The sequence below is a fragment of the Schistocerca cancellata genome, chromosome 10 (assembly GCF_023864275.1).
Source record: "Schistocerca cancellata isolate TAMUIC-IGC-003103 chromosome 10, iqSchCanc2.1, whole genome shotgun sequence".
In the NCBI taxonomy this organism is placed as follows: Eukaryota; Metazoa; Arthropoda; class Insecta; order Orthoptera; family Acrididae; genus Schistocerca; species Schistocerca cancellata.
In genome coordinates, this window is record NC_064635.1 from 69,830,873 (window position 1) to 69,847,163 (window position 16,291).

At 40.7% G+C, this 16,291-nt stretch overlaps 1 protein-coding gene across 2 annotated transcripts in view; it reads left to right on the plus strand.

The window, feature by feature from the left end:
• LOC126106366 (DNA repair protein XRCC1-like) overlaps positions 1 to 16,291 on the plus strand; it is a 71,994-nt gene that overhangs the window by 13,265 nt on the left and 42,438 nt on the right. For both annotated transcript variants that reach the window (XM_049912630.1, XM_049912629.1), the window contains exons 6-9: positions 7,445 to 7,620; positions 10,499 to 10,727; positions 14,771 to 14,884; positions 15,156 to 15,218. In XM_049912630.1, the coding sequence (XP_049768587.1) occupies positions 7,445 to 7,620; positions 10,499 to 10,727; positions 14,771 to 14,884; positions 15,156 to 15,218 (582 nt within the window). The remainder of the gene's footprint in view (positions 1 to 7,444; positions 7,621 to 10,498; positions 10,728 to 14,770; positions 14,885 to 15,155; positions 15,219 to 16,291) is intronic.

A 16,291-nucleotide genomic window follows, 5' to 3' on the forward strand; every position in this document is an offset into this window, starting at 1 on the left:
ATCATTCTGTTGTAATAGGGCGTAAATTCAACTTGACAGGTATAAATTGGGAGAGTCGTGCTATCAAGACTGGTTATTATTCAGAATGTCTTGTCCAAAGATTAATTCAACCAGTGATCGAAGAACCAAATTGAGAATCTAACATTGTAAACTGCCAGCCGCTGTGGCTGAGCGGTTCTAGGTGCTTCAGTCTGGAATCGTGCTGTTGCTACAGTCCCAGGTTCAAATCCTGCCTCAGTCATGGACGTGTGTGATATCCTTACGTTAGTTAGGTTTAAGTAGTTCTAAGTCTAGGGGACTGATGACCTCAGATTTTAAGTCCCATAGTGCTTAGAGCCATTTGAACCATTTTTTTGTTGTAAACCTTCTAGCATCAAACAGACCTCAACTTATCAAACCATTTAACTAAGAGGAAGATACCAGTGATCATAAGGCTGTGAAAGCAACTCTGACTACAGGTATCACAGGGGGTCTCAATGAGGATAGGAAAATATTTTTGCGTAGCAAGAGTTACAGTATACAAATTGCAGAGTAACTGGGTAGTCAGAATCAAATATTTGGTGCTGAGGACGGGGATGTGGAGGACAAATGGAAAACCATTCCAAAGCACCATTCAGTATACCTTAGACAAATATGTTCCGAGCAAGGTCTTAAAGGATGGGAAAGCCCCTTGTGATTTAATAGCCATGTTAGAAAACTGCAACAAAAATGGAGAGAGCTCCAGCACAGATTCAAGAGCAGTCAAAACCTAGCTGAGAAAATCAATAAGCAGTTCAAAATCCTCTATTAATTCACTCAGTGCCTATACTGACACCAAAATGGGAAAAAACAGAAAGAAGGCCGAAATGCTGAGTTCAGGCTTACAAAAATGGTTCACTGCAGAAGATCGTAATGTGGTCCCTCCTTTTAGTCGTAGTAGGAACGTTGAAATGGCAGGTATTGAGGTAGCCAATCTTGGAAGAGAAAAGCAGCTTATGATTTAGTAGTGGAACGGAATCAGGTCCAGATAAGATACATATAAGATTCTACAAAGATTATGTGAAAGAACTTACTCCCCTGTTAGCAGCAGTTTATCATAGATTATCGGGGCAACAGGGGGTACTTAGTACTGGGAAAATGTGCAGGTCATTCCCATATTCAAGAAGGGTCATAAGACAGATGCACATAATAATAAGCTTATATCATTGACATTAACCTGTTGTAGAATTATGAAACATTTTATGCTCAAGTATTATGACATTTTTGGAGAACAAAAATCTCCGTTATAAAAATTGATATAGGTTTGGCAGATAGAGATCTTGCAAAACTCTACTCGCTGTGTTCCTCCATGTGATCCATAGCTCTGTAGACAACGGTGCTCAGGTAGATGCTGTGTTCCTTGACTTCAGGAAAGCATTTGACACTGTCCTGCTCTGCCATTTAGTGAAAGAAATACAAGCTTACTGAGTATTATACCAGATTTGCAACTGGTACCACCCGAATCACATTGTCTGCCAGGATTTCGACTACCTTTCACTGTGCCCAGAAAAGAGAATTATCCTCCCCACTATCCGCACCTCCACCTGTTCCACAGTTGTATTCCTCCACCCACTGAAGCTACTGCCCATCTCTGCTTCTCCCTTGCTCCTGACCCCTTACTTCACACGCGTATAATATGACCTACAGTGTGTTTCACAATGTGTGTTTCCACATTTAGAGGCTGTAGAGGGGACTTACTAGATCAAGTTTCACGTAGGAACCCATGTTCGGAAATGTCATCCAACAATGCTACAGAGCATGAAAGTTGTAGACGCTGGTGTCTGTAAAAAATGTGGACGGTGATTCTGTGATGATGTTGCAAACTTTCAAGGATGATGGAGACGTATAAATGTATCAGTTTCAAGTCAGGGTCCCTGGTTTGGAAATGAACAATTTGAGAGTTACAAGTGAAAATCATTCAATTCCTCTGACGGTGGAATATATGTACCAGTACTGCTGTTGTTGCTAAGAATGTAGGGTATGTAACTTTGAGAAGTGGTAGCATGAACCAAGACAAGAAAAAATGTCTATTAAATATCAGCTGTAAAATGCATACCTGAAGGAGCTATCAGCACTTGCTCATCTTCGCAAGTGTGAAGCACGTTTCCTCTATTGAACAAGTGCTCATAGCTCTTAAGGTATGCATTTTAGAGCTGGTGTTTACCGGATTTTTTTTCTTGTTTTGGTCCTCACTACCACCTCTAAGAGTTGCCTACCCTACAATCTTAGCAACAGCTGTACTGGTGCACGTATTCCACTGTCAGAGGTATCAGAATGGTTTTCAGTTATAACTTTCGACTCATTCATTTCCAGTATGGGGACCCTTACCTCAAATAGATAAATTTATCCTTCTCCATCATCCTTGAAAGTTTGTGACATCACCACAGAATAATCCTGTAGATACATACATTTACAGGCTCCAGTGCCTATAACTTTGACAGTCTGTAGCATTGTTCAATGACTTTTCCATTGTTGGGTTCCTATGTAAAATTTTACCTACTAAGTCTCGTCTACAACCTCTAGAAGTGTGTAACATGAATCGTGAAATCTCCTGTAGATGTGAGGTCTTGCCTGTATGTCCTTCCACCATCACCTACTCCAGTCCTGTCCAGTCAAAGTCAGAGCCACCCATGAAAGCAGCCATGTGGTCTACCGATTCAGCTGAAACCAATGTGCTGCATTTTATGTGGGTGTGACCATTGACAAACTGACTGCCCATGAGAAAGGACACCTACAAACTGCGTCTGAGAGACAGCCAGACCATCTGGTTGCCGAGTGTGCCGCCCGACACGTTCTGCTCGAGTTGAACGACTACTTTGCTGCCTGTGTTGTCTGTATTCTTCCCAGTAGCTCCAGTTTTTCTAGATGCACCATGAGGACTGTCCTCCGTTGCCGAAACCACCCTGTCCTCAACTTTTGTGTCCCTGTCCCCACCTGCCTTTGCCCATGCCGCATTCATACTTGAGCCTCCCACACACCTGCTGAGCCACTGCTCACATTTCTTTGATGCTTGCCCATCTCGCTCCCTCCGCCATTGACTCTGCTATCCCCCTTATAAGGTTACAGATATAGTTACTCCTCGAATATAGATACCTGTACCTTACACATAGCGGTCTAGTGCAGCACACTGCCATTAGGAGAACCTTCAGTGATCATGAATATGGGTTTGGCGCCAACCGATACTGGTGGCGGGCAAGGCGAAGAGTGGTGGGGAGTCGTGGCTGGATGCCAGACATGGTTGGACAATATGTGGCCACGTGCTGTGAGAAGTTTGATAAATCCTTAATACATTGCATGTTTGTGGCTGGAATTGAGAACTCGTCAATATTAGAAGCGAGTCGTTAGCAAAGACTGGTAGAAGCAATGGTTATCTCAGAAAAGTAATAACAATCTGAAATAAAAGTGAACTTCAGTACTTGTGCATAGAAATGTTAGGAACGTGTACTGTGCATTGTACTAGAGGCAGTAAACTTTTCAGTTCTATGAAGTCAATATTTCCTTTCAAATCATTTTCATGCCAACTGAGTGTGAAGATTTTTAATAGCAAGTGTGGTAATTTTGGTAGGGCATGTACTGGCAGGCACACGGTCCAATTTTTAGTCCACAGGTGCATGTTCTTTAGGAGTAAGTTGGCCACACTAAGCTGTGCAGCATAAACTTTCTCCAATCACTATGGTTATATGAACATAGCCGGTTTTAGAGAGAAACAAGATACCCACTGCAGGCTGTGCAGCATAAGCAGTGGTTCAATCGCAGGGCTTGTATCGACACAACTGGTTTTAGAGAGAAACTTGACTGTGATAGATACGAGTAGGCATCTCCCCACCCCACACCTCTCCCGTACCCCCACTCTCAACCTCAGCCGAGATTGCCGCACAGTGTGGGCACGGACGCTGTCGGGCCTTAGAGCCTGAAGATGGGCCACATCCGTGTGAGTTGTATGAAAATGTGACTGTTTTTCTAAATTTGAAGAAGGACTTTGTCCAGTAGCTTAGTCTAATGTACTTTAAATGTGCCTGTTTGACAAGGGCACACACTATGTTATGGCCTTGCACCTGGGAATAAGAATCTCGGAAACTGTGGTAAGTGCTCGAAGGACCGTGAAACCACAGCTGGGCAAGATGTTGGACATCCACCTCACATCACAGGAAGTGGAGGTCAGAGGCTTGCCCACTCCATAAAGTAGGATAGGTGGTGACATAGGCAGATCTAATAACAGATTACAATGCCGGTATAGGTACACATGTTTTGGAACACACCGTTTGGTGCACATTGTCAAACATGGAGTTCTGCAGTTCACGGCCCCAGGTGTTACGATGTTGACCCAACAACATTGATAGTTAAGATTGCTGTGGGTGCATCACCCGGTCTGACGAATAATTTTTCTTGTTACGCTAATTGTATTGTTGTTTCTGGATATGCAGTCTTCCAGGCAAACAGCTGCTCAAAAGACACACTGCTCCACAGATGCAGGCTGATGGGACAGTATTGTGCAGTCGGAGGGGGAGTTGCTTCTGTGAGACCTGCCATAGTCATCAGAGGCACTGTGGCATCTGTAGAATGTGAGAATATTATTGCACACCAGCTGCATCCCCACCTTCTCGATACCTCCTCCAATGGTGGTGGCATCTTCAAGCAGGATATCTGACCATGTCACAAGACCATAATCGCGCTATAGTGATTTGAGAAGCATAATAGGGAACTGACATTGATGTTTTGCCCACTAAATTCTCCTGATCTTAACCCAATGGATCACATCTAGGGCACTATTTGGCACCAGCTTTGTGGCCTCAAACCACCGGCCCATAATTTGCAGTAAATGCATGACCTGTGCATAAACGTATGATGGTACTTATCACCAAATGCCTTCTGAGGACTTGCTGAATCCATGCCACACAGAATCACTACTGCACTATGCTCCCGTGATGAACTCACATGCTACTAAGCAGCTGGTTGTAAAATGTAAAACAATTTACTAAGAAATGAAGATATGAGAAATTAAATTACAGTAGATTTTTCTGATGAGGACATCAGTTACAATGACAATTCAGCTCTAACTTGATTCCTGTGTTAGTGCTGTTCCTCGTAAGGAACATACTTCTCATTCTTCCTTAATATGACAAATTTATATGCATGAATGCTCTATATGATGACATTTTCAGCCTCAGTTAACAACAAGATTTTCCAAGAACCAATTTACTGTAGAAGTAAATCTGTTTTTGTAATATGGAAGCCTTACATATTCTTCTCTCTGCCTTTCTTTCGACAAAAGGTGTAGTATAGACTCCTCACCTCATTGTTACCCTAGTGCATTCATACTACAGTAGGGGTGACAGTCACAGAACTCGTCAGCAGTACACGTGGTGTCCGTTTCCATAACAATTCAAAGTGCACACATTTTAGAACAGCGTGGCCAGTAAAATAAAATTTTTAACGGTGGAAGAAAAAGTGAATGCGATTCATGAAATTGAGAACAGAGCTAAAAAGGCTGACATGTGTTGTCAATTTGGCCTCCTAAATTCCACAGTCCAAATGATTTGAAGAACAACGAAAAGTTGTTACTGCAAAATGTATCTAAAATTTCTCAGTTATGAAAAGCTGAATGCAGCGACATGGAGGAGGTACTTCGTACATTGCTTAAGCAACAGAGAAGCATCAGTATACCTATTAGTGGACCTGTACGTATAGTGAAAGCAGGGGAATTTTCCAGAAAGTTAAAAGATGAGGAATTTGTGTGCAGCAGTGGCTGGATCGACAGTCAAGCAATGTCACAGCATTACTTTTGGCAAAATGAGCAGTGAAGCCAACAGTATGAGTATTGAAAGAATTCAACATTGGCTCACCACTGCGTAGCCTACAATTTGTGATTGATATGCAGACTGTGCCATCTTTAATGCAGACAAGACTGGCATTTTCTTTAAACTGACTCCAGACAAAACTCTGAAATTCAAGGGGGGGAAAATGTGTTACTGGCAAGTTATCTAAAGAACGAATAACAGTTCTGGTTTGTGGTAACCCAGATGTAACTAAGAAGAAAAAAGTGCCCACGATAGAAAAGTCACAAAATCGTAGCTGTTTTAAGCGTGTAAAAAATGTGCCAGTGCAGTACAATGCTGATAAAGAAAAAGTTCTAAATGACCTCCAAACTCTTTGGAGCTGAAATAAAGTGTTGGGATCAGGAGGTTATAAGTCAGAAAAGGAAGATACTGGTTCTTGTTGACAACTGTCCAGCACGCCCTGACCTCTCTGCTCTGGAGAATATTAAGCTTGTTTTTCTTCCTGCAAATACTACAATCTTATTGCAGCGCATGGACCAAGAAGTAATTAGGAGCCTGAAATGACATTATCGTAAGTTCATATTACTGAAAATGATACCATGCATTGAGAAAAAGTAGGATTCTTGTATTAGGCTGATGGTGCATTGCCACAGCTTGGAGCTGGATCACAGTCCAAACAGTCAAGAACTGTTTCCATCATGTGGGAATCACATCTGAAGGAATAAATGCTGCCGTAACTGAAGACATGTAAGATGACACTGATCTGCCACTATCTGCTTTGCTGCCAGAAATCAGCTGTGGTATTCTCAATCATTGAGACTATGAAATGTATGCAAGAATAGATGATGACCTTGTAACAACCAAAATGCAAACTGAAGACGAAATTCAAATGAAGTGAATAATTGGGGACACGGTGACTATAAAATGAATGAGGTAGATAAAGAAGAGAGGAAGAAGAAAGAAATAAAGTGCCTATCCCTATGGCGAGTGATGCTTTAGAAGCCATTAGAACTGTGAACATGTGTGAAGCTAGGTGAGGAAGCAATAAAATTGCAAATGAAATAATGAACATAGATTATAATTTAGATGTAAAGTGTGTATTGGGCAAATAGACAGCAGAGTAAAATGGCTGATTACTTCACTCCTAAGTAAGGACGTTTGGTGAGTACTTGACATAATGCTGTATGGACTGTATTCATGTAACCTTAAGAGTGAGATCTGTATATAAAATAAAACAAGGTTAAATAAATTTTACATGTTCCATTTGCACCACAACAGATTGAAAATACGAATCTTGGTTATGATGACACTGGTTTAGAACAGCATAATTTTCAAGACCCTTTGAATGTTGTAGCTAAGTTTGACTGTATATGGCAATAAACTGAACTTCAGGCACAAGTAGTGCACATTTTTGCATTTATGAGATACTGGTAGTCCACTGCAAGAGCACAATTTTTGGAACAAGTGAGCAATGGTATGAACACAAAAAGTACTAGTTTCCACTGCCACCCACTTACACAGGTGAACCCTTCCATAGCCTCAGAGCTTTGAGAATTGTTCGTCTTCGATCAGGCTCAGCTGATGTCATCCACATGTTAATGTTGTCAGTGTTAATGATATTATTAACATTTAATGTTTCACACTTTTAGGGTACAGAAGGCTTCTAAGGAGGCCCACAGAAACGGCGCAGTGGGCGGTGGCACTTCTGACGAGGCCGGGGAGGTGAAGCAGGTTGGCGCCCGCCATGGTCCCACACCGAAGAGAGTGAAAATGAGCGACGGAGCAGAAATTGCTGCAGGCGTCAGTAAAGCGAAGGACCGTGAAGGTGCGCCTCATCAATTACTCCATGTAATTTTCTGCTGACAGCTGCCACTGAAACATTAGCACTTTTAACGACAAATGTTACTAAAGTATTAGCCTTTGTTTCTTTCTTTTATTGTCATCATCATTCTTCTTTCTCTTTCGTTTCAGGCTGGCCAGCTAAGGACTACATTTAAGCCATTGAGGTAGCTCTGTGCCTTTAGAAATATTCCATTTCTTCATTTTCCCCCTTCTCTTCTTCTGCTGTCAGTGTTCTTCCTTTTTTTTTTTATCTATAACTATTTTGCTGCTATATTTTGTTCTCTCTTCAATTTCTTGCATATTTATGCAATTAACTTCTAGGTGATTGTGCATTTTCCTAAGAAAGTTGGGACTACCTTTTAATTTTTTCAAAATATTGTCTGATTTTTCTTGTCCCAGCACTCATCCTTTGAATGTGCCCCTGGAAATGTTAATTTACTTTTTCTTACATTGTGTGCTTGACAGCAAATTACGTATATTGAGAAGTAGTACAGCTAATCTATACATTTTATAATTTTATACTTGGATAGAGCAGCAACTGTTAGATGAAATCTTCTTGTAAAAATAAGAAACAGACAGTCAGTTACAAAATGGAAGGTTTATTAAAACTCCTTTACCATGGTTTCAACATTTATAAAAACATCATCTTCAGAAGGAAATATTGACAACTGGATTACGTGTTGTGGCAGAGGTACATTAAAATATAACCGAAGGCGACAGTCAGATATAAAATTTCACCTCCATAATAAATCAGACAATCATAACATAATTGTGTTATTTAGTATTCTGTCATCATTGTATAGCTAGTGCACAACCATGTTGTACATGTTTTAATTATTATGAAGGTGAAATTTTATATTATACACACTTCTTTCAGTATATTTTAACATACCTCTGCTGCAACTTGTAATCCAGTTGTCAGTATCTCCTTCTGAAGAAGACATTTTTATAACATTGAAACCACAGTAAAAGGAGTTTTAATAAACCTTCCATTTTACAAGAACATTTCTCCTATAGACTGCTTTCTCAGTGATAGCAAAGAAATCAGCTATCAACTGTTTACATCTCTTTCACCTTTCTATAAAGTGGTTTCAGTAGTGAGTAATTCACAGTAATAAATAATTCAGTGTGTCAAGAAATTGACTACAACTGAAAAGCACAGAACTAACATTTTATGCAATGATCTTCATAATCCTACTTAAAATCTCATCACACCAGTAACAGTGTTTATTCATAAATAGTGTGTGATTGGCTTATTCCATCTTCGTTCATTTCCTGTAGTTGCACACGATTTAGTTGTCTCGGAATGCCAGCTTTTGAGAGCTCTGCATATTTATTTGCATCTGGAAATTTTGATTTGACTTGTCGATGACTGACATCAAGTGGTTATTAGGTATTTTGCACGACTCCAGTGGATCGCTAATACTTTCATTCTCACGGGAGACAGGTGTAGACAGCATAACCGTTATTATGAGGGGAGATCAGAAACATATGCACAATAATTTTATTGCCAAAAAGTTTAATAGGTACCTAAACAAAAAATTACAAATGAACCAGCAACTTTTACCTACTTGTCTACATAGTCACCAACACACTCAACACATTTATTCCATCGTGGTACCAGTTTCAATATGCCCTGTTTGTAGAAATCCATTTGGTTGGAGTATAGTCATCTGCGAACTGCTGGTTTCACTTTCACATCTGTCACAAAGTGTTGGCCAGCTAGGAATTTCTTCACGAGACCAAACAGAAGAAAGTCCGAGGGTGCAAGATCCGGACTGTATGGTGGATGCTGGAGCACCTCCCACTCAAATTTGGCAATTTTCTCACGAACAGGGGCATTTGTCATGGAGGGCATAAAGCAACTTACAGTTTTAATGTAGACTGCAGCTTTGTATTCAGCAAAGTCCACCAACAGCACATCATACATATCGCAGAATGCTGTCACAAGCACTTTTCTAGCGGTCATTTTGAAGTTTTTTCGTATTGGAGAACCAGCGTGTTTCCACTCCATAGAGGCCTATTTGTTTCGGGCACATCATGGTATGCCCAGGACTCCTACCAGTGACGATTCCTTTCAGAAAGTTGTGCCCTTCTGCAGGTTTAATGTGTTAAGTGATCCAAGTTTGTCATCATTCGCTGGCCCTTGTTGTTGTCTGTCTTAGGCACCCAGTGAGCACTAACTTTACGAAATTCCAGCATTTCATGGACAATACCATGCACCAAACCATAGGAAATGTTGAACTGCTGTGATAAGGTTCACATTTGCACACACCAGTCATTCAAAATTGCTGCCTCAATGGCTCTGACATTCTGCAGACTTGCAGCTGTTACTGGCACCCAGAGTGTATCAAATCAGCTGGTTCACAAGGCCCTCTCAGAAGAATGCACACAAACTGGAGACATTGCTACAATCCGTACAATCGTCCCCATACATGCCCAGCATGTCCCTGTGAATTTCCCATGACTTATGCCTTTTGGCCCACATCTATCGAATTACACTTTGCCATTCGTTACAAGTTGACAACAGTAACAGGTGCACCGAGTCTGTTTCATAGTTGATGCTTCTGTGACTAGAGCTGTACATGAAAACAAAATACTCTCTGTAGTGCAAACTTCAAACTATATCGTCATTGAAGTTTCAACATTCCAGTTGCAGTATCAGGGTAGAAAAAGAATTTATGTGCTTTGCTTTCAGATCCTTGCTCATACATTGGAGATCTGCAACATAGTTCCATTCTTCTCAGTGGGTTCTCAATCTATTTTGGAACCAGTAGTTTTGTAGTTTGTAGTCAATAATCATATAATGTATCACTGTTCCTCCACCCCTGATCAGTTTCTCAGTGTCTGCCGAATTCCAGAGGCACCAACTGCAGCCGGCAGCAGGCGACCTGTGGCAGCAGAGCAGGCAGGCCCCAGTGACATCAGGAGGAAGGCGCGCGCCTCGGTCCCCTTCCACCGGCTGCTGAGCGGGGTCACGCTGGTCATCAGTGGCTACCAGAACCCACTGAGGGCGAACTTGCGGGAGGCCGCGCTGCAGATGGGAGCCAAGTACCGCCCCGACTGGGGCCCCGGCTGCACACATCTCGTGTAAGACCAGAGACGATGACCCATCGAATTCCCACTTTTGTTAAAGTTTAAGGCTAATGGTGTGCTTCGGGTTGTTCTGCCAAATTGTTGTTTCCATTTATGTACTATATTTCAACGACCGTCACAGCTGTCTCCTTCAGATGCTGCAAGTTTTGCTATCGCATGTAGTCACTGCCCGGTCTTTGACCTGACTGTGAACTATTGTATGTCATGTGCCACTATATATACAGGGAGCATACGCCCTGAGACATTTGGGAAATCCAGTTAAAATCCAGGATTTGAGGTAACCCATGTTTCTCAGAAACATTCGGCTGCTGCAATGTAAGCTATGTTTGTAGGTCCTTGCCTAATCATACACTTGGGGTGGGGGGGAAGCCAGCAAAAGTTTTTTGATGACCAATATTATATGTGAAAGCTTAGCTTTTCATGTAGCTGTGCTGTATGTATATTAATTTGAACCATTAATTTTTCCTATTTGTGTGTTTTTGCACTACTTAACAATGATGTTGCTATTGGCTGACTACATCACGTGTCCAATGCTCTGAACATCTGCTGTCATTGGCTGGCAAGATCATGTGACATGAGCTGTGACTGGCTGACAAAAGCATTTGCAATCTCGATTTCAGTGCTTTGGAAGCTACTGTGCTGTATCTGGTGGAATTCTTGTTGCCATATTTGATGGAATTCCTGTTTATACTTTTGTAATGCAAAAACATGCAGCTCTTTCTTTCCAAAAAATATTGTTTTTTTGCTGACTTTCGTTTCTTAAAGTTCCAGGAAATTTTATGTTGGTGTATAAAAGTTCCACCATTTAAAGTATTGATAAGTTTTACAGCTCCAAGGGAAAGTATATTGCTACTTAACACGGAAAAAATGTACTTCTCATTCAGGAAAAAGTGTATTTTTAATGAGGAAATCCGGTAAAAAGTCAGGAATGCAGCACACCACAGCCGATTTCAATTCCCAATGTTCCCTAGCCCGTTAGATGCTCTCTTCATGCTCGCACTGATATTCTGTGAAGCACAAATTCCATCAGCGTTTTCCCACTGTAACAGGTGTGATGGCCAGCAAGATTTTAATAAATTGATAACCGAGCACCAAGTGTTATTTAAATTGGAACGTCTTTACCTATTTGTTAGGACATCCTTATTTTGATAGACTCCTTAATTCTGCCGTCTGCATTTGCACCACAATAATGGTTTCGGCTTTCCATTGGTGTCAACTTCTTTTTCAAATATTCTCGATTTTGACTGCATCACCCGTTCAGTTTGATGATGTGAGTATCCATTCCTTTGAAACACTATTCGTAGGTTTTCTAATTCTTCAGCAGGGCTGCCTTGTTTGAAAGTGTTTTAGCTATACAGACTGGAGCCTTTAGAAGTGAATTTCTTTGTGAAGGATGGTGACAGCTTGAGGCATGGCGATAGAGGTCAGTGTGAATAGGTTTCCTGCATACATTGTAACCCAGAGAGTCGTTTGTTCCTCCCTTAACTAACACTTCAAGGAAAGGTATTTGGCACCACAAAAACATCAAATCCAGTGTATTCACTCCCTTCGTATAAAATGAAAAGTATACTTTGTAATGTTACAGAAGATGTGAGTCTCCGAAAGCAGGGTATGCACTGCATTCTGTATGAATATGGCGCGTCTTACTGGAGGCAGACTATCAGAACAGGTGAGGAAAGATGCGAGGAACGCCAGTGACACAACCAATTAAAATAACCAGACAAATCTGCTGTTGCTGAGTATTGCCTCGATTATAATCGTAAAATGCAATACGATGAGACCAGTATTGTGATGCAAATGCCAATTTTATGGGTCACTGTAATTAAGAAGTCTGTAGAAATAAAGATATCAGAAAACCTAATAAACAGGGATGGCGGTTTCAGTTTAAATAATGTTTAGGTCCGCCACTCAGTTTATTAAAACCTTGCGAGCCACGACATCCGTCAGATTTTGAAAAGACTGAGAGAATTTTCATTTAATGAAATATGAATGTGAGCTCTGAAAACGAAAAAGCATCAAAGTGCGTAGTGGCTTTCAGGAATTTAACTCGGCTAGAAACATTGGCACGGGACTGACAACAGCTGACAGTCCAGTCAGAGCCCGGACAGCAAGTACACGTAATGGCAAAACTTGCAGCACCTGAAGAAGACAGTTACATCGATTGTCGAAATGTGCATAAATGGAAACAACAATTTGGCAGGACACCCGGGAGCACACTATTAATCAATCACATTCACAAAATCTGATGGATCGGGGTTTAAGATGTTTGCTTTAATAAGTAGTACAAATGCTTGCTGTGTGTCACTACGAGAAATACGCTCTGCATCCCAGAGTTGTAGCCCACGGATTCATTGTGTACACATTCCAGTATGAATGAGGAATGTATTCATTCTTCTAATTTACATGTGGCATAATTAATGGCTGTAATAGCAAAATTTGAGACATTTGGCCTAATACAGATATGTATAAAAATAATCATTCTCATGTTGCAACTGCAAATGGGTAAGGAAGCTGGGGATACAATTATGGAACACCACGTACCTTCTGTCTTGACTCAAGTTTGTTATGTTCACTGGTGGTGTCCTACTGTTTACGAACAGATTTACAATGGAATATTTTATGTTGTTTCTGTAACTGGTATTAACTAGGACTAATGTCTTAAAGGTTAAGCATTATTTTGTGGTTGCAAATTTGACTTTGAATTTAATAATGTAGAAGTGGTGGGATGACAGAACTGCATTATTATTGCACTGATTCGTGTTTACAAAGTTAATGGTATAGAATTTCTGCACTGGAGCATACTCAATCATATGTTTTGGCAATTAATTAAGTAATGTTATCCAAAGCTGTATGGACTGGTAGCGTATGTAACTGTTTCTGTTGATGAACCTTTGGGTTCTAGGGATACAGTATATCTAAATAAAGTCTTGGTGATATGTGAATGGTTTGGACTAAAGCACATGATGATATTCGTAAATTTAGTTGCTTTTTGATGTTAAATGTTCGTGTACATTCAGCAACGATAGGGGGGAGGGGCGGGGAGAAAGTACACATTTATGTGTGCTGTGTAATGTTTGAGTGTGTAACTTGATCCTCTTTTTCACCGGTAGTCTTCTTCCATCTTATAGTGAATGCTAATAATGTATAGAAACTTCTGGTTCAGAATAATGAATTATTTAGGAATAAAGGCAAAAGCACTGCGTCGTTGACAGATACACGTGCAAAAGGAGCGGAGCTTTACTTTACTAGCTTTTGGAATGGAATTCCTTTCCGAAGCTGTAGGATAAACACACACGCACACGCCTGTCTCCCTATATTGTGCTCAGTCAGCTGCCAGCTGTTTCCTGGCCCACAGTTAGTGTGCTGGGGTGAGGTGGCGGTGCCATGTGGGTTGGGGTGAACGACGGAGAGAGGTGGGACGGGGGTTGGGGGGAAGAGTCTGGCGGCTCGTGGCAGAGTGGAGAGCTGTCCTCGGGCTGGCTAGGGGTGGGGCACGTGGCAGATGGCTGAGCACTCGATTTCACAGACTAGGGCATGAGATATGGCAGCACACAACTAGCTGACCTGTATTGGGTGGGGCTAACGTAACTCGCCGTCCCCCCACTCCCCACCAAATAGCGTGTGTGTGCATGGAGGGGGGGGGGGGGGGACAGGTATGGGCTCGCATGCGTGCACACCACCCCTTTCGCATTATCCCTGCCCGACACATGTCGGCTAGTTCTGTACTGCCACCTCACACGTATGCGTGTTTCTCCTACAGCGTGAGAAATGAATTCCATTCCGAAAGAAAGGAAAGCGAAGTTCTGTATCTTTTGTATGTGTATCTGTTGACAACACAGCACTTCTGCCTTTAGACGAGTCATCTCCTTTATTCCTAAATATTTCGTTTAGTGAATTCTGTCTGTCCTTTTAAAATACTGTTGCCGTGTGATGTATATAAGGAGGAATATGCTACGACTTCGTACAGTCTTTATAGTTGTCTGTGCTATTTAAATTGTGTGCACATATGGTTTTTTGTATTATTGTAATTTTTACAGGTGTGCATTCCCAAACACTCCAAAATTCAACCAGGTTAAAGGACACGGAAAAATTATTCGTAAGGAGTGGGTAGAGGACTGTCACAGTCAGCGGAAAAGGCTGCCATGGAGAAGGTTCGTGAAAATGAAACTGAAACTTAGCGAACAGTTGTATTGCAAAGAATGGTTAATGTTTTTCTTCTATTGTTTCCCTGTAACAGAAAAATATTGTTTATTAGAAAATTAGTCACTTTCAGTGAACACACGTAGTATAAGATATCTCACAGCAACAGATTGTTGACAAAGTAAGAAATGTATGTTTATGTACAACTACTGCTTACCTCCCTAACTGTAGTTCACATTTAGTGAGAATATGTGCTGTATTGTTTCTCGCATTTTGTTCTAGATATGCCATGGATAAGAAGGACCAGATGGGACCAGAAAGTGATACTGAAGAGGAAAATGATGGGTTTGTAGAGTGTTTCAGATAGTATTAGAAGAATCAATTGACTCCTTTGGTGATGTTAACAAAACAAAAGGAAAAAACAGTTTCTTGATCCTTTGCTTGAATTTTTATGTTTTTACAAACAGGATTTGATAGTTTTCACCTACCCTGAGGTGGAAGCTGATTGTCACAGCTGCAGTTAAAATAAGTGGAAAACAGACATGGGTATTAGATAAAACATTGAATTACCATATTCACGAATTCATATTAAAAATATTTTACACAAAAGTAAACCATAAATTTAAAAAGTGAAGTTGACGATGCTGTTACAGTTGTCTAGTTTTGTCAAATATGTGCAAATAAAGTTGTGGTTAAATTTAATTTAACAAAGGGGGAAAATTTTGCTTCTTAATTGGAAACTAAGGTGTTTATATTTGATTATGTGCTCGTATAACACACACAGGATGTTGCTCAGATAATTTTTCGTTAGAGAAGCTCAGATTTTTGGATCTCCTGCTACTCTCAATTTTAAATGGACCAATTGCACAGCTCTCCTTACTAGATGTACAAATAATTTTCCAATTGTTCTATAAATTCCACTTTTGATCGAAGACATGTTAGTTCTGGTGTTGTAAAATACGGTTCAGTATTTTCATAATTTTTAACTTTTTATTGTATATGGGGGAAGCGCAATTATTTGTCACTACTGATTGGTTCATGTTGACCACATACAGAAGGGATGTCTTTTTCTTTTTGTAATGTTTCTGGAGAATGTTGTGAGTTATGTCATAATTGTTGTATAGTTATGTGATTGGCAATCTGTATTTCTGGCCACAAGTGTCGTCTCAAACACAACTTTAGCTGGCAGAGTGATGAGACACTACTTACCAGAAGAGTAGATGGGATCCAGATCCCTGGAGCAATAGTCGATGTAAGCAATGTTTGGTCAATCACTTTACTATTCAGCTCCATTTGTAGTGTTTGCATTAAGACTGAAAAAAGAAGCCAATCAGTATGTGGCTTCTTTTGCAACTAAGGTACATTGAATGGAGAATACCGTATTTACTCGAATCTAAGCCGCACCTGAAAAATGAGAC